General features: G+C 42.9%; 1 protein-coding gene across 3 annotated transcripts in view; it reads right to left on the bottom strand.

The window, feature by feature from the left end:
* The window catches only part of LOC121538363 (GRIP1-associated protein 1), a 55,070-nt gene that overhangs the window by 2,738 nt on the left and 32,621 nt on the right, over positions 1-19,711 (bottom strand). For all 3 annotated transcript variants that reach the window (XR_005995193.1, XM_041846292.1, XM_041846293.1), the window contains 2 exons: positions 19,404-19,497; positions 1,359-1,543 (listed from right to left, as the gene is read on the bottom strand). Coding sequence is in view for 2 of the 3 variants with exons in the window: in XM_041846292.1 (XP_041702226.1) it covers positions 1,359-1,543; positions 19,404-19,497 (279 nt within the window). In the remaining variant the exon portion in view is untranslated. The remainder of the gene's footprint in view (positions 1-1,358; positions 1,544-19,403; positions 19,498-19,711) is intronic.

Raw genomic sequence — 19,711 nt, 5'->3', positions numbered from 1 at the left:
AGAGGAGGAGGAGAGGGATGGGGACAGCTACACATGGTTGCTCTCCCCTTGAGCACCCTCTCAAGTGTATAATCAGATCAACATTTTCTCATTTAAATTTGGATAAAAAGCAAACCGTTAAGTTGCTGTTAACAAGCATGGCACAACTTGCCACCAGCTTTGGGATGCTTGTGTAAGAGCCTGCAGCCACTTCTTCCAGCTGTCATGTAAAGGCTTTGTGACAGAATGACAGAATTCTCCATGTCTCATTCTTGGATGTATTATATTTAATACTGTCTATTCCTTGGCACATTTATGGGCACTGTAATTGAGCTCCTATCTGCATAAATCCAATGCATGACGTTCTCAGAAAATGTATCATGCATAAATTATTATATTTACGATGGATAACGTCAAAGGGGAACATCGGCTCGGCTGTCTGTAAATCAAAAAGGTGTAGATTTGTTCATTTTGGGTATCGAAGAGGACTACAACAGAATTTCAGGCTAGCTTTATTTTTATGCAGGACATAGCTCTTGTAAGTTATCTAGAAAGTTAGCAATGCCAGAGTGCCTGCAAGTAAAATCCTACATTTCTTGTGTGTCTTCCAAGCCTAGGTTTAAGCCGGGTGTTTGTGTAACCTACAACTCCCCATGGGCACGAAGCACTCCTCCTACACAGCCAAAGATCCAGACTGTCTCCAAGACCGACTAGAGCACTACACCCCCTCACTGTAGCTAACCAACTTACATACTCACACACAATATAAATATTAACACGGACCCCTCACAGTATCACTAATGCAACACTAAACAGAGCAGGGTCAGTTACCACTCAGTATGGACAGTGGAAAGAGCCCCCCCCATTAGTTCAGCACAGTTCGTCAAAAAGGCCAGGGGACATTTGATAGGTTCATGTTCTGAGGTAAAAGTCTTCATGAAGATAGAAACACCACACTGTAATCCCATCAAACTCATGAGACTGCACCACCATGCTTTGCTTGGGGGAGACCTATTTCTATTTCTGCATAGAAAACCATTTGAACATTAAGGAGCGCCCACGCCTTGGCCTGTGATGAATACTCCCCCCATGGTGCGCTAGTCTCAGGGATGGACGACAGCAGCACACAGGCAGGCATGCCACCTACACAGTCACACTGACTACACACATCTCCCACTGTCAGTGGCCATTGGTATGGAGCCCCACACTTTAACTCTTCTAACTACAGGTTCTGAACCACTTGAACACATCCAATGTGTTTACGGAACACACACCATTTAATTCACTAGCGTCACCACCACCCTCAACAGCAACGGTTTCCCATCCCCTGCCTACTCAACTTGTTCTCTTTTACTGCACAGTAGTGTACAGTAGCCTACCTTCTGTAGATGCATGTTCTTTGTCAGCTGTTCCTCCAGCATGTTCTGCAGCTTTTTGTTCATCTCCCGCAGGTTCTCGTCCCCAGGCTTCACCAGGTCCCTGAGCACAGAGCCCAGACCATGTCCATGGCCCCCCACCTGGCCCCCGTGATTGGCCACTGCCGCCACACCATGTGCACCATGTGCTGCAGGGGAGAGAGGGTACAAATCAATTAAGGATACCAATCTCAGTCATGCTTCATTGAACTTGAGCCAGGAGTGTTTGACCAACCCAGGAAAAAACCTAGGGCCCTAGTTATAACTAGCATATGAATTATATCTAATGAACATTGTTATATGCAACAAGACGCATGCAATGCATTCAATGTGAATCAATGTTGTATCAATGTTCAATGGGTTACATAGGCTACAGGAATTTAGGTCTTCTCTCCTCTAATCCACATTATCTTATGAAATTGTATGTCTCTAGTAAAAATATAATTGTTATCTATACAGTGCCTTCAGAAAGTATTCATACAGTGGGGGAAAAAAGTATTTAGTCAGCCACCAATTGTGCAAGTTCTCCCACTTAAAAAGATGAGAGAGGCCTGTAATTTTCATCATAGGTACACGTCAACTATGACAGACAAATTGAGATTTTTTTTCTCCAGAAAATCACATTGTAGGATTTTTAATGAATTTATTTGCAAATTATGGTGGAAAATAAGTATTTGGTCACCTACAAACAAGCAAGATTTCTGGCTCTCACAGACCTGTAACTTCTTCTTTAAGAGGCTCCTCTGTCCTCCACTCGTTACCTGTATTAATGGCACCTGTTTGAACTTGTTATCAGTATAAAAGACACCTGTCCACAACCTCAAACAGTCACACTCCAAACTCCACTATGGCCAAGACCAAAGAGCTGTCAAAGGACACCAGAAACAAAATTGTAGACCTGCACCAGGCTGGGGAAGACTGAATCTGCAATAGGTAAGCAGCTTGGTTTGAAGAAATCAACTGTGGGAGCAATTATTAGGATATGGAAGACATACAAGACCACTGATAATCTCCCTCGATCTGGGGCTCCACGCAAGATCTCACCCCGTGGGGTCAAAATGATCACAAGAACGGTGAGCAAAATCCCAGAACCACACGGGGGGACCTAGTGAATGACCTGCAGAGAGCTGGGACCAAAGTAACAAAGCCTACCATCAGTAACACACTACGCCGCCAGGGACTCAAATCCTGCAGTGCCAGACGTGTCCCCCTGCTTAAGCCAGTACATGTCCAGGCCCGTCTGAAGTTTGCTAGAGTGCATTTGGATGATCCAGAAGAGGATTGGGAGAATGTCATATGGTCAGATGAACCCAAAATAGAACTTTTTGGTAAAAACTCAACTCGTCGTGTTTGGTGGACAAAGAATGCTGAGTTGCATCCAAAGAACACCATACTTTGGGGCTGTTTTTCTGCAAAGGGACCAGGACGACTGATCCATGTAAAGGAAAGAATGAATGGGGCCATGTATCGTGAGATTTTGAGTGAAAACCTCTTTCCATCAGCAAGGGCATTGAAGATGAAACGTGGCTGGGTCTTTCAGCATGACAATGATCCCAAACACACCGCCCGGGCAACGAAGGAGTGGCTTCGTAAGAAGCATTTCAAGGTCCTGGAGTGGCCTAGCCAGTCTCCAGATCTCAACCCCATAGAAAATCTTTGGAGGGAGTTGAAAGTCTGTGTTGCCCAGCGACAGCCCCAAAACATCACTGCTCTAGAGGAGATCTGCATGGAGGAATGGGCCAAAATACCAGCAACAGTGTGTGAAAACCTTGTGAAGACTTACAGAAAACGTTTGACCTGTGTCATTGCCAACAAAGGGTATATAACAAAGTATTGAGAAACTTTTGTTATTGACCAAATACTTATTTTCCACCATAATTTGCAAATAAATTCATAAAAAATCCTACAATGTGATTTTCTGGATTTTTTTTCTCATTTTGTCTGTCATAGTTGACGTGTACCTATGATGAAAATTACAGGCCTCTCTCATCTTTTTAAGTGGGAGAACTTGCACAATTGGTGGCTGACTAAATACTTTTTTCCCCCACTGTACCCCTGGACTTACTCCACATTTTGTTGTGTTACAGGCTGAATTCAAAATCGATTATAGATTTTTGTCTCACCCATCTACACACAATACCCCATAATGACAAAGTGAAAACACTTTATTTTTAATTTAACTTTATTATTATTGAAAATGAAATACAGAAATATCTAATTTACATAAGTATTCATTCCCCTCAGTTAATACATGTTAGAATCACCTTTGGCAGCGATTAGAGCTGTGAGTCTTTCTGAGCAAGTCTAAGAGCTTTGCACACCTGGATTGTGCAATATTTCCCCACTATTCTTTTAACTATTCATGCTCTGTTAAATTGGTTGTTGATCATTGCTAGACAACCATTTAAGTCTTGCCATAGATTTAAGCCGATTTAAGTCCAAACTAACACGGTCACTCAGGAACATCCAGGCTCTGTCGTAGCCGGCCGCGACCGGGAGACCCATGGGGCGGCGCACAATTGGCCCAGCGTCGTCTAGGGTAGGGGAGGGAATGGCCGGCAGGGGATGTAGCTCAGTTTGTAGAGCATGGTGTTTGCAACGCCAGGGTTGTGGGTTCGATTCCCACGGAGGGTATAAAAAAAATAATGTATATATAATAAAAAAATAATGTATGCACTAACTGTAAGTCGCTCTGGATAAGAGCGTCTGCTAAATGACTTAAATGTAAATGTAAATGTAAACATTCACTGTCTTCTTGGTAAGCAACTCCAGTGTAAATTTGGCCTTGTGTTTTAGCTTATTGTCCTGCTGAAAGGTGAATTAATCTCCTGTCTGGTGGAAAGCAGACTGAACCAGGTTTCCTCTAGGATCTTGCCTGTGCTTAGCTCCATTCCGTTTCTTTTTATCCTGAAACTCCCCAGTCCATAACAATTACAAGCATACCCATAACATGATGCAACCACCCCTATGGTTGAAAATATGGAGGGTGGTAATCTGTAATGTGTTGTATTGGATTTGCTCCAAACATAACACTTTCTATTCAGGACAAAAAGTTAATTGCTTTACCACATTCTTTTGCAGTATTACTTTAGTGCCTTGTTGCAAACAGGATGCATGCGTTGGAATATTTTTATTCTGTACAGGCTTCCTTTTCACCATGTCAACTAGGTTAGTATTGTGGATTAACTACAATGTTGATCCATCCTCAGTTCTCCCATCACAGCTAATAAACTAACAGTTTTAAAGTCACCATTGGCCTCATGGCAAAATCCCTGAGCAGTTTCCTTCCTCTCCAGCAACTGAGTTAGGAAGGAAGCCTGTATCTTTGTAGTGACTGGGTGTATTGATACACCATCCAAAGCGTAATTAATAACTTCACCATGCTCAAAAGGATATTCAATGTCTGCTTTCTTTTTTTACCCATCTACCAATAGGTGTCCTTCTTTGCAAGGCATTGGAAAACCTCCTTTGTCTTTGTGGTTGAATCTGTGTTTGCAATGAGGGACTGCTCGACTGAGGGGCCTTACAGATAAATGTATGTGTGGGGTACAGAGATGAGGTAGTCATTCAAAAATCATGTTAAACACTTATTGCACACAGAGTGACTTATGTGACTTATTAGGGAAATGTTACTCCTGAACTTATTTAGGCTTGTCATAACAAAGGGGTTGAATACTTATTGACTCAACATTTCAGCTTTTCATTTTTTATTAATTTGTAAAAAATAATACATAATTCCACTTTGGCATTATGGGGTACATAGTGTGTAGGTCAGTGACCAAACATCTCAATGTAATCTGTTTTTTATTCAGGCTGTAACATCAAATGTGGAAAAATGTTTTTTTTGAAGGTACTGTGTCTGTGTTGAGTTCTGACGTATCCAAGACTCTGATGCCAGACCATACCGGTTAAAACAAAGGTGGTGGCAGTGCTACGCTTCTCTGCTCAATGCAGTACTTGTCCCACCTCTCGGGTGGTCTGCAAGCTCAATTACACTGGTTACAATATTGTACATGTTCATGATCAATTCTTTAAATGCAGCAGTATCATCCATTAGCCTACATCAATCACTTGAGGATCTCACTCCTGCCTCGATAACAAGTCTTCTAGCGTACCCATAGTGCAGTTCAAGACTTAAAGCACTCATAACATTTTAAGGTTTATTATAACTAGGACATACGTATTTCTAAAGCATTGCAGGTTCAAACAAAGTGTTTCTATTACCAAAGCTTCTGGAAGTTTAAGTTAAAGGAGTGAAAATGTGTTATTTAATTAAACATGAGTTGATCAACTGCAACCCTAAACGCAGTTGGCTTTACCAAAAGACCATGGCAGCAGTCATTGACGTGATATTGCAACTGGACAAGCTTATGGTATGATTGATTGAGAACATATTTTCTATTGGGGGAGTTGGTGACATTGTCAGCTCCTTGTAGACACAAGGGCCACCTCTTGAAGGGTGCACACTGCTCCTCTGGCCATGAATAGTCAGGTCCCTGCTGAGGACGCCCTATTAAGAGGGGTTTTCCACAGGACAAGAGCAGTGATTGTCTGAACTGCCTCGGCTGCCAACGTTGTAAAGGACACTCTCAGTGTACACTTTCTGTGGGGCATGCACAGCCAATCAAGATCACCTTTCACATTCTGACACCTAAAACATCAAGCCCATATTGAGCAGATGTTAGGCTAACTTTCTCTGAATCTCTGTGTCTGTGCGGCTTGTGTACGGGCGCCCAATTCATACGGGACACTTTGGAAATGTGTCTTTAATTTAGTTTACCGTGTTACCCGTGACAAATCAATATTGTGTTTTAGTACCGTTGCTGATAAAGGAATAGCGGTCTTATCAAGAAAAAGCTGCAAACTCGGCAGAGTAAGCGACAACACATTGTTAATGGAGACATTAGTTCCAACCTTTGGTGGGCTTGCCTTGCTCTTATTGTTCCATGCAATGCTTGGCATTTCACTCACCAGACAACACAATTAGACAGCCTTTCTTTCATTGCTATAACACAGTACAGAAATGCTACGGTCTTGACTTTAAAAGGTCACCCTTATATTCATGTGATTCCTCTAAGAAATGAACTTAATTGACAAATTAAAGAAAATATAAATAAACCTCTGAAGCTATACATGAATATAGCCTAGATGTACTTGTTCTCCAAACCCATCTCTTCTTCTGGGACTAGCGCTGAGTGCAGTGAGGGGAGACTCCGTTGACTCAGAGCAGACTGACATAACCCAAACTGACATCTGCAACACTGGCTCGTTGATGCTGAAAGCCAGGCTGAGATCACAGATGGAAGACAGACATTCTCAACTCCCTTTAACCAATGATACCTCTAGTCAGGGGTGGCAGGTAGCCTAGCAGTTAAGAGGGTTGGGCCAGTAACCGAAAGGAGACGACTAGGTGAAAAATCTGTCTGTGCCCTTGAGCATTGCTCCTGTAAGTCGTTCTCGGGTTAAGAGCGTCTGCTAAATTACTAAAACGTAGTCAAACAGTTATTCTACTTTGCCCTGGTATGGGAATCATTCTAACGACATTTATAAACCACAAAAGCCTCCCTAATAGGTGACAATTGCTTTTCTCCTCTTGAAATCATGGAAACCTTCCAGGTCTTTTTTCCCCCTAAGAGCAGAGTGCTGCAGAAGTGCACTGATATGCCAACATGGCTGAACAGTAACTTTCCTAGTCTAAGTGGTCCTGCTGCTATTGAAATGCTGAAGCAACACAGCGAGCCGTGGCTGGCTGCCACCACAGAGCTACTACAACTGTAGCCCTGCCTGCCGCCATATAGTCACTACAACCCTGTCTGCTCTCAACTCCCACAGGATCACAGTGTGCTAAGTGGAAACACTGCCAGGAAGAATACAGGCTAGATCACCAATAGAAATGTAGCCCTGCCTGCTCAAAGTGTACGTGTAATTTCTTGTAATGGACGAGGCTATATTACAGGTGTCATTCCCAGTGATGAATCGTTCCTTTGCAAGGGAGTTACAATGCTCACTTAAAACAACTTCAACATTATAAACTACTTTATGTGAGGAGCAATCCCAAGACACAAGTTTTCCATTAAAAGGTTCAGAAAATAGAAGGGTTTGGTAAAAAACTAAGAATAACCATCAAGTAATTTCAAGTTGATGAAATACCCATTGTTATTAATTACAAGCAATACAACTTCAACCTGTAGGCTGCTTTATAAATGGACTCATCCTAACATTCTAGAAGGTTGTGGAGTTCCTAGGGTTCTCCATGCAGAACAAACAGTGTTGGATGAAAAGGTTAGGGGCTACGTCACAGTGCCAGCAGCGGTGTACAATACTAGGCGAGAGGCGGGGGTTACAGACTGCAGCAGTAGGAAACTTACCCCAGCCGACTTCTCCAGCAGGGAAGAGCACTTAGCCAGGAGAGGAAGCTCGTCTACATATAAACTCCCTGTCCGACTCCACACGACTGCAGCATTGTACCTGACTGCTCGATTAACCAACTCCCACAATCCCTAGTACACTCTCCATCACCAGAATGCAGTCTTACACAACACGTCAAGACACCTCCTCCATTTCACCAACTGATTGTTCTACTTCATTTCTCTATTACTTCAGAGTGCCAGTGTGCTCCTCCACAGAAACCCAATGAACTGATTCATAGATGGCTTATCAACATGCTGGTAACGTATGGAGAGTTTGGGAATCATTATCCATCAACTACTTTTATAAGCTGTGGAATCTCTCAGACCAGTAACAAAATCGCTGAGGAAAGCAGGTTGGAACCATTTCAAAAAGATTAATCAAAGAACTGTCACTATGTACACGACCAGTTTACAGCAGCACGAGTGGTTCCATTACAATTAGCTACAAGAACATGACGTAGTGTCATTTAGTTGCTGATAGGACTATGTTCTGATGCAAGGTGCAGCAGAGCAGACAGATAGAAGTAAGCAGTGTTGACCAGGTAGGCAGCCTGGCAGGCACTGTACCATTACTGTGTGCGCCTCCCGTCTCACCAGCAGGGCTGAGCAGAGGTCTCAGTCGGCTGCTGCATTATTGAAGATGTGCTGGGTTCACTCAGGCATGTCTGCACCCTGAATCATTTAAATCCTGCTAATGTCAGCTCTCATCTAGCACCAGGGCCCCTACTGCCTGCGTTCTGGAGGCCCCTCTTCATTTTTCCATGGCCTATACAGCCTTCTCTGCGGATCTCTCTGATGCTTTTATGGAAGGGCAAGGTTATTTACCAAAGATGTTTGCCACTGCTGTCCCACCCGGTCTCCTGTTGTTCCACCAAGAAATAGCTACACTAACATTACACAGTATGTCTGGCTGTAAGTATGGCCATTGTAAGATATGGTAGATCACTATAGTGATGCAATGGCGAAGGTGCATAAAGATGGCGGCCCCCCATGTACTTACCACAAATGCCTCGTTTGCTAAGTTCGCAGTATTTTAGTTACAGTTCATATAAGGAAATCAGTCAATTTAAATAAATTCATTAGGCCCTAATCTATGGATTTCACATGACTGGGAATAGAGATATGCATCTGTTGGTCACAGACACCTTTAAAAAAAAAAAAAGGTAGGGGCATGGATCAGAAAGCCAGTCTGTATCTGGTGTGACCTCCATTTGCCTTACACAGCACGACACATCTCCTTCGCAGGCTGTTGATTGTGGCCTGTGGAATGTTGTCCCACTCCTCTTCAACGGCTGTGAGAAGTTGCTGGATATTGGTCTGCTGTTGTGAGGCCGGTTGGACGTACTGCCAAATTCTCTAAAACGACGTTGGAGACGGCTTATGGTAGAGAAATGAACATTAAATTCTCTGGCAACAGCTCAGGTGGACATTCCTGCAGTCTGCTTTCCAATTGCACACTCCCTGTAAACTTGAGACATCTGTGGAATTGTGTTGATACAAAACTGCACATTTTTCTTATGGCCTTTTATTGTCCCCAGCACAAGGTGTACCTGGGTAATGATCATGCTGTTTAGATCAGCTTGATGTGCCACACCTGTCAGGTGGATGGATTATCTTGGCAAAATGATTATTTTTTTATTTTTATTTATTTTTTTAAATCGGCATTAGCACAGTATACAGTGAGGGAAATACGTTTTTGTACGTTTGCCCACTGACAAAGAAATTATCAGTCTATAATTTTAATGGTAGGTTTATTTGAACAGTGAGAAACCGAATAAGAAAAACGCATGTCAAAAATTTTATAAATTGATTTGCATTTTAATGAGGGAAATAAGTACAGTGGGGAAAAAAGTATTTAGTCAGCCACCAATTGTGCAAGTTCTCCCACTTAAAAAGATGAGGCCTGTAATTTTCATCATAGGTACACGTCAACTATGACAGACAAAATGAGAAAAAAAAATCCAGAAAATCACATTGTAGGATTTTTAACGAATTTATTTGCAAATTATGGTGGAAAATAAGTATTTGGTCAATAACAAAAGTTTCTCAATACTTTGTTATATACCCTTTGTTGGCAATGACACAGGTCAAACGTTTTCTGTAAGTCTTCACAAGGTTTTCACACACTGTTGCTGGTATTTTGGCCCATTCCTCCATGCAGATCTCCTCTAGAGCAGTAATGTTTTGGGGCTGTCGCTGGGCAACACAGACTTTCAACTCCCTCCAAAGATTTTCTATGGGGTTGAGATCTGGAGACTGGCTAGGCCACTCCAGGACCTTGAAATGCTTCTTACGAAGCCACTCCTTCGTTGCCCGGGCGGTGTGTTTGGGATCATTGTCATGCTGAAAGACCCAGCCACGTTTCATCTTCAATGCCCTTGCTGATGGAAGGAGGTTTTCACTCAAAATCTCACGATACATGGCCCCATTCATTCTTTCCTTTACATGGATCAGTCGTCCTGGTCCCTTTGCAGAAAAACAGCCCCAAAGCATGATGTTTCCACCCCCATGCTTCACAGTAGGTATGGTGTTCTTTGGATGCAACTCAGCATTCTTTGTCCTCCAAACACGACGAGTTGAGTTTTTACCAAAAAGTTATATTTTGGTTTCATCTGACCATATGACATTCTCCCAATCCTCTTCTGGATCATCCAAATGCACTCTAGCAAACTTCAGGACGGGCCTGGACATGTACTGGCTTAAGCAGGGGGACACGTCTGGCACTGCAGGATTTGAGTCCCTGGCGGCGTAGTGTGTTACTGATGGTAGGCTTTGTTACTTTGGTCCCAGCTCTCTGCAGGTCATTCACTAGGTCCCCCGTGTGGTTCTGGGATTTTTGCTCACCGTTCTTGTGATCATTTTGACCCCACGGGGTGAGATCTTGCGTGGAGCCCCAGATCGAGGGAGATTATCAGTGGTCTTGTATGTCTTCCATTTCCTAATAATTGCTCCCACAGTTGATTTCTTCAAACCAAGCTGCTTACCTATTGCAGATTCAGTCTTCCCAGCCTGGTGCAGGTCTACAATTTTGTTTCTGGTGTCCTTTGACAGCTCTTTGGTCTTGGCCATAGTGGAGTTTGGAGTGTGACTGTTTGAGGTTGTGGACAGGTGTCTTTTATACTGATAACAAGTTCAAGCAGGTGCCATTAATACAGGTAACGAGTGGAGGACAGAGGAGCCTCTTAAAGAAGAAGTTACAGGTCTGTGAGAGCCAGAAATCTTGCTTGTTTGTAGGTGACCAAATACTTATTTTCCACCATAATTTGCAAATAAATTCATTAAAATTCCTACAGTGTGATTTTCTGGATTTTTTTTCTCTCAATTTGTCTGTCATAGTTGACATGTACCTATGATGAAAATTACAGGCCTCTCTCATCTTTTTAAGTGGGAGAACTTGCACAATTGGTGGCTGACTAAATACTTTTTTTCCCCACTGTATTTGACCCCCTCTCAATCAGAAAGATTTCTGGCTCCCAGGTGTCTTTTATACAGGTAACGAGCTGAGATTAGGAGCACACTCTTAAAGGGAGTGCTCCTAATCTCAGCTTGTTACCTGTATAAAAAAGACACCTGTCCACAGAAGCAATCAATCAATCAGATTCCAAACTCTCCACCATGGCCAAGACCAAAGAGCTCTCCAAGGATGTCAGGGACAAGATTGTAGACCTACACAAGGCTGGAATGGGCTACAAGACCATCGCCAAGCAGCTTGGTGAGAAGGTAACAACAGTTGGTGCGATTATTCGCAAATGGAAGAAACACAAAAGAACTGTCAATCTCTCTCGGCCTGGGGTTCCATGCAAGATCTCACCTCGTGGAGTTGCAATGATCATGAGAATGGTGAGGAATCAGTCCAGAACTAAACGGGAGGATCTTGTCAATGATCTCAAGGCAGCTAGGACCATAGTCACCAAGAAAACAATTGGTAACACACTACGCCGTGAAAGACTGAAATCCTGCAGCGCCCGCAAGGTCCCCCTGCTCAAGAAAGCACATATACATGCCTGTCTGAAGTTTGCCAATGAACATCTGAATGATTCAGAGGAGAACTGGGTGAAAGTGTTGTGGTCAGATGAGACCAAAATGGAGCTCTTTGGCATCAACTCAACTCACCGTGTTTGGAGGAGGAGGAATGCTGCCTATGACTCCAAGAACACCATCCCCCCACCGTCAAACATGGAGGTGGAAACATTGTCCTTTGGGGGGGGGGGGTTTCTGCTAAGGGGACAGGACAACTTCACCACATCAAAGGAACAATGGACAGGGCCATGTACCGTCAAATCTTGGGTGAGAACCTCCTTCCTTCAGCCAGGGCATTGAAAATGGGTCGTGGATGGGTATTCCAGCACGACAATGACCCAAAACACACGGCCAAGGCAACAAAGGAGTGGCTCAAGAAGAAGCACATTAAGGTCCTGGAGTGGCCTAGCCAGTCTCCAGACCTTAATTCCATAGAAAATCTGTGGAGGGAGCTGAAGGTTCAAGTTGCCAAACGTCAGCCTCGAAACCTTAATGACTTGGAGAAGATCTGCAAAGAGGAGTGGGACAAAATCCCTCCTGAGATGTGTGCAAACCTGGTGGCCAACTACAAGAAACGTCTGACCTCTGTGATTGCCAACAAGGGTTTTGCCACCAAGTACTAAGTCATGTTTTGCAGAGGGGTCAAATACTTATTTCCCTCATTAAAATGCAAATCAATTTATAAAAATGTTTACATGCGTTTTTCTGGATTTTTTTGTTGTTATTCTGTCTCTCACTGTTCAAATAAACCTACCATTAAAATTATAGACTGATCATGTCTTTGTCAGTGGGCAAACGTACAAAATCAGCAGGGGATCAAATACTTTTTTCCCCTCACTGTACATGATCTCAATTCTAGCTCCAAAACGACGGCAATTAGGAAAAAACGATTGCGCTGATTTACTGGCACATTGAACCATGTCACGCGCCGTAGTTTAAAAAGTCTGTCGATAGTGCTAAAACGAAGATGTCATATCTGAATTCCTCCATCTTTATTCCCCTTCGCCATTAACATCCGGTTTTGAGTGTCAGCTTTTATGTGCGGTCCTTTGCCAGACGGGAACATGTTATCATCTAGCAACACTAGAAAGTGTTTTTAATAAGTGTGACATAAAACACCCTCAAAACACACTCATAAAGAGCCTCAAAATATATCAAGTCATGTTCACTAGCAACCATGTAAAATATTTACACAATGCAGAATTTGAAGTCTAAAATACTGCCATCACTCTAGCTAAATGAAAACATGCAACTAGCCAGTAGCAATATCTTAAGCTAGAAACCCTGCCCCCACAAAAAAAACTAAAAGTTATGCTAGCTCTCACATATCACACCTATTTTCCCTTTAAAAATATCTGCTAAAGAAATGTTTTTCTTCACCCCGCTGTATACGCAGTCTGACAAGCCCAGACACCAGGAGACCTTCAGCTTTTATAGCACAATATTTACAATTAGAAGATGCTGGCCGTAATGGAATCTAGCCTGGCATTAAATGTTAAATCAGTCAGTCATTAAATTAAAACAGGAGGAGAGCACACAGACAGCGGTGGAAGGGAAAGCTACATCATGGTCTTCTCTCTTCTCTTATAAGCGGGGGATAAGAAGTCTAACCAACTTCCTCTAAATGGGGATGACTGTGTGAAATACAGTAATTACCATCATCTCGTTGTTCTAAACCAAGGTTGTTACAGGGCACAGGAGGTACTAAGGATCCTACCTGACATTCTTGAATGTATGCATTAATGAATCAATTATACAATCAATTTGACTGGTTAAAAAAAACTAACTACATAACAACATCATGGTAATCATATATTTGAATGGTACATCTCTATTGATAAACTGGGTAACTCAAGATGTAGCCTATGCCTATTCACAATACAGGTGAATGCATTTTCAATAGGAGTGTGTGCATGCATCGAGTTAGTAAGCTTGTTTTGGCTGATTTCATGGGGTTACAGATGAAAAACAAATCTGTTTCCCTTCCATTTTAGACTTGTTTTATTGTACTGATCAGCATTTGCATAGAAGGAGAAATCTCTTATTATCCCGAGTGGCGCAGTGGTCTAAGGCACTGCATTGCAGTGCTAGCTGTGCCACTAGAGATCCTGGTTCGAATCCAGGCTCTGTCGTAGCCGGCCGTGACCAGGAGACCCATGGGGCGGCGCACAATTGGCCCAGCGTCGTCCAGGGTAGGGGAGGGAATGGCCGGCAGGGATGTTGGTAGAGCATGGCGTTTGCAACGCCAGGGTTGTGGGTTCGTTTCCCACGGGGGGCCAGTATGAAAAAAAAATTATGTATGCACTCACTAACTGTAAGTCGCTCTGGATAAGAGCGTCTGCTAAATTACTAAAATGTAAATGTAAAATAAAAGTGCACGCTGTCTCTAAGACCCATGACGTCATTAACACACACAGTTCGAGCAAAGACGGTGCAGTTTGAAGATAGGCAGAAACTGCTTCTCCAATAGAAATCCTGAGCACTCTTGGAAGAGATGTCATGTCGACATTGGCTAGCTAAGCTCACGCGCAGAAACATATCGGGTCTAACGGTTGTCTCTCGCCGAACTGTGAATGTGCAGACCGTTAAAAGGCACTCAATCGATATAAAGTTGTTTGACGATATAAAGTATTTTCTCACTTTCACGAGGTTGAAGTAATAACATGTTCAACTACTTAAGACATTGGCTCGAATCTAGGTTGTGCCTTTAGATTTCGCGGAAATTAACAACCAAGGAAAAAATTATAATCACTTCTCAAAGCCCAAACCCCGGCCTGGTCGGTTTCGAAAGCGTTCCTGGAAGACTTGCGATGTCACCTCTACCTTACATGATACCCTAGACCCACTTCAATTTGCTTACCGCCCCAATAGATCCACAGACGATGCAATTGCCATCGCATTGCCCTATCCCATCTGGACAAGAGGAATACCTATGTAAGAATGCTGTTCATTGACTATAGCTCAGCCTTCAACACCATAGTACCCTCCAAGCTCATCATTAAGCTCGGGGACCTGGGTCTGAACCTCGCCCTGTGCAACTGGGTCCTGGACGTCCTGACGGGCCACCCCTAGGTGGTGAAGGTAGGAAACAACACATCCACTTCGCTGATCCTCAACATAGGGGCCCAACAAGGGTGTGTGTTCAGTCCCCCCCGTACTCTCTGTTCACCCAAGACGGCGTGGCCACGCACGCCTCCAACTCAATCATCAAGTTTGCAGACGACAACAGTAGTAGGCCTGATTACCAACAATGACGAGACAGTCTACAGGGAGGAGGTGAGGGCCCTGGCTGAGTGGTGCCAGGAAAATAACCTCTCCCTCAACGTCAACAAAACGAAGGAGCTGATTGTGGGCTTCAGGAAACAGAAGAGGGAGCACACCCCTATCCACAATGTGTCTAGTGAAGGTGAAAAGCTTCAAGTTCCTCGGCGTACACATCACTGACAATGTGACATGGTCCACCCACACAGACCGTGTGGTGAAGGCAGCGCAACAGGAGGCTGAAGAAATTCGGTTTGGCCCCCAAGACCCACAAACCTTTACAGATGCACAATTGAGAGCATCCTGTCAGGCTGTATCACCGCCTGGTACAGCAACTGCACCGCCCGCAACCGCAGGACTCTCCAGAGGGTGGTGCGGTCTGCCCAACGCATCACCAGGGGCACACTGCCTGCCCTCCAGGACACCTACAGCACCTGATGTCACAGAAAGCCCAAAAAGATCACCAAGGAAATCAACCACCCGAGCAACGGCCTGTTCACCCCAGTCAGTACAGGTGCATCAAAGCTGGGACCGAGAGACTGAAAAACAGCTTCTATCTCAAGGCCATCAGACTGTTAAATAGCCATCACTAGCTGGCTACCACCCGGTTACTCACTAGTCACTTTAATAATGTTTACATACTGCTTTACTCATGTCATATGTATATACTGTATTCTATTCTACTGCTAGGAACACAAGCATTTCGCTACACCCGCAATAACATCTGCGAAATATGTGACCAATAAAAGTTGATTTAATGTTGCGCCTCTGTGGTTCGAGTAAAGATGATCTTGACTGGGGGAGACGTGAGGCGGTGGAGACGAAGTGAATTAATACCGTTTTTGGTCACAATCAGCTTTGAAATCAGCAATATTTTGCATTATATCACAAATAAGGTACTAGGGTAAATACATTGATATCAGCTTCAGCAGTAAGCTAGCAAGGAAAGTTAGCCTACAAAGCTGGATGCTACCGGTATCTTCTTGCACTGTAAAGTGTTCTAGCCTGTAATGTACATTGCGAACAGTAATTAACAGTTTCAACATTTCTACATGCCGTGTTGCATTATTCAAGTGTGTTAACTTCTGTTCAGCATAAGCGGTGATACAGCCCAGACTCCCAGTAAGTGCAGTGGTTCCTCAGAACAGGCTAGAGCTAGCAATGAGTAAGTGCAGTCACGGAGCAGGCACGATGAGCTCGCGCTATAAGGGACATCGGCTGTGCTGATAGATTTGATCCTCTCTCAAATCAGTAGACAACGCGAGACACATTTGACAGAAATCCCAAAAGTAACATTTAAAAAAAGTACAGAAGTTTCAGTAAACCATGCAACACTAGTCCAAAAATCTATCTTGCCTACTACTTACTAATAACGACATACTAGGCTCATTCATACTGACAATGCCTTATTCCGCCATTCGTTCATTTTTGGTACAGCCTGTCCCCTTCTTTGAATATCAGCTGTTGTCAAACACACGTGGGTCTGGAAAGACTATTATCTTCAGTGTAGCCATGTGCAGCACATTTTACTAGATGAAAAGCCGAAATGAGAATGACATCCTGGCATTTAAAGCATACTACATGTCATACTATAAAACTATATTTTCGCATACCCTACTATTTAGAACGCAAATACGGGTATTAGGACATAGCCTGTGTTAAGAAGTGTGTGCCAAGCACTGTGGAAAGAGTTGAGGTCCTTTGGAAGATGACTTCTTTATTAGGTCCACTGGACCTCCACTCAGCGCAGAGACAGAAATACAGCACTACGGACCATAGAACCTCTATAGTAGGCCTAATCGAAGTTAACATCGATAGGCATGTTTTTACACTACTTCATTGCATTATCTCCAATGAAAAATTTGCTATGCTCTAAGCCTGTTCACATTCAAGGCATTCAAATTTATTTTTGCAACGTCTTTCGTTTATGCAAACAAATAAAATCACTATTGAAAGACAAGTTGCTTTAAGACAAACTTTTATCTGCTGTGATTGAGCCTTTCTTTTTATGGAGTTTTTAAGCACTAGACTACTGCAGTATTGCTGAAGTCACAGAACATCCCTCCCCATTGCCGGTGGATTAGCTTACTTTTAAGGAATATGAAAGATGCAGCGGCCTCATGCATACCGACAGCGCACCAGTTCCAAAACAACCAATTCCCCATTTCTCTCAGATTCATTTAACTGGGTTATAGAGGAGGAGGCACGGAAAGGATGCATTAGACAAATTAAAAAATGTATTTGAATACTTCAAGATTTGAGCTAAAAGTTAAGCATAAATGTCACAATGTGTTATAAGCTTTAAACACTGTAGCGTTTTAGAACATCTACAAAGAAAACGCTAATGATGAAAACATTCACTTTAACGTAGCCTACCGGAGAGGACCAATACGACATATGAGGGTTAACAAGTGTTTTATTTGAGAGTGAACTACTTCAAATATTCTTTACTAGTGCTTTCCTAAATGCATACACTTGAGGGTGCCCTCTGAGTGCAGTGCAGTACGGCCCTATCACGAAAACCTGATGATATCATTGAGCTTGAGTGCCTGCATGCACACGAGGAAGGCAGTCAGACAGAGACCCAAGTCTGAGCACTTCAGACAAGTCCAAGTACTGAAACTGTGTCAGTCTCCATTCCAAAGCTTACGGAACATTTCATAGCCCATCTACATCGGTTTAACGTGAAATGTCGCTATAGTTGACATTTTGGATCTGTAATATCTGCTATTTTGATTTGAGTTTCTGAAACGTTCTTGTGTCTTAACACCACAGCTGGCATGCCTCATGAATTAGCATAGAAGCAGGATAATGTGAAGGGGACATTATCTGCTAATCTGGTTGAGGAGAGCAGCAGAACAGGGTGCAGAGTAATCTTAAAAACACAGCCAGCCAAACCACCCCGATCTTTAAAGAGAAACTCATAAAATGTTAAGCAGAGCCCACAGCTCAAATCATGGAGTTATTAGATTGAACAAAGTGCTGTTTCAAGTGTATCTGAGTGCTCCAATAGTGGCAAACTTAAAATAGAATTATTATAAATAGGACCGGTGAAATATTTACAAGTGGATTATAAAAGCAAGACAGGTTCAAATGTAATAATAGAATTGAATAAAATTATCTACTGTGAAGGAGTGGGACAGTGTCTATTTATGCAAGCTGTTAGCATGGGTTCTTTTCTGTAAAATACTGTTTCTATACTGAACAAAAAATATAAACGCAACAGATTTTGCTGAGTTACAGTTTATATAAAGAAATCAGTCAATTGAAATAAATTCATTAGGGCCTAACCTATGGATATCACATGACTGGGCAGGGGCGCAGCCATGGGTTGGCCTGGGAGGGCATAGGCCCACCCACTGGGGAGCCAGGCCCAGCCAATCAGAATTAGTTTTTCCCCACAAAAGGGCTTTATTACAGACAGAAATACTCCTCAGCAGCCCACCCCCCTCAGACGATCCCGCAGGTGAAGAAGCCGGATGTGGAGGTCCTGGGCTGGCGTGGTTACACGTGGTCTGCGGTTGTGAGGACGTACTGCCAAATTCTAAAAAAACGATTTTGGAAGTGGCATATGGTAGGAAAATTTACATTAAATTCTGGCAACAGCTCTGGTGGACATTTCTGCAGTCAGCATGCCAATTACATGCTCCCTCAAAACTTGAGACATCTGTGACATTGTGTTGTGTGACAAAACTACATTTTAGAGTGGCCTTTTATTGTCCCCAGCACCTGTGTAATGATCATGCTGTTTACTCAGCTTCTTGATAATCCATCCACCTGACAGGTGTGGCATATCTTGAGAAAAATATAAAATGCTCACTAACAGGGATGTAAACAAATATGTGCACAGATCTTGAGAGAAATAAGCTTTTTGTGCATAACGAAAATTTCTGGGATCTTTTATTTCAGCTCATGAAACATGGGACCAACACATCACATGTTGTGTTTATATTTTTGTTCAGTATAGTTTTACCCTCAAGACATGAAACAAGATGTACTGGAATAATAGACAGTCAACTCATCTTTGAGCGCTCTCCGTTTTTGGTTCAACAGTCAACCTTACACTCACAATTAAAATAAATTGCACGAACAGCGAAATAACTCTGAACTCCCTAGTTGGGCTACATTTCAGCAGACGGAATAATCACATTTTCAAGTAAACCTTAGATGGCTTTATACTGTACATAACAGTTCAATAGACAAATTACAATGCAGGCATACATATTCCTGTCAGTGAAAAAAGGAGTCTAGTGACAAACAAGTATCACATCTAAAGAGGGGAAAACCAGTTCAACAAGGCAAGGAGACAAAAGGTTACCTATCCTGCTGTCCATGACATAGGTCTCGATGATGGCACTCTTCTTACAGATGTCATCAGCCATGGAGGAGCAGCTGACCTCCAGGTGTTTAACCTGCAGTACATTAGACACACACATTAGATACACCTAAAGACAATACATTATTCACCATTCAGTTCCTATTGGGCACAAAATAATCTGAAACACAACCAAAACAAACTGCATCCAACAAGTTTGTAGTCACAAGCTTGATGTAGTCATTGCTTGCTAGAAATATGGGACCAAATACTAAACTATAAGTGAATTTGTCCAAATATTTAAATGGAGG

The sequence above is a fragment of the Coregonus clupeaformis genome, chromosome 24 (genome assembly GCF_020615455.1).
Source record: "Coregonus clupeaformis isolate EN_2021a chromosome 24, ASM2061545v1, whole genome shotgun sequence".
In the NCBI taxonomy this organism is placed as follows: domain Eukaryota; kingdom Metazoa; phylum Chordata; class Actinopteri; order Salmoniformes; family Salmonidae; genus Coregonus; species Coregonus clupeaformis.
Note: the sequence above shows the minus strand (reverse complement) of the source record. Positions and strands in the feature narration are given on the sequence as shown.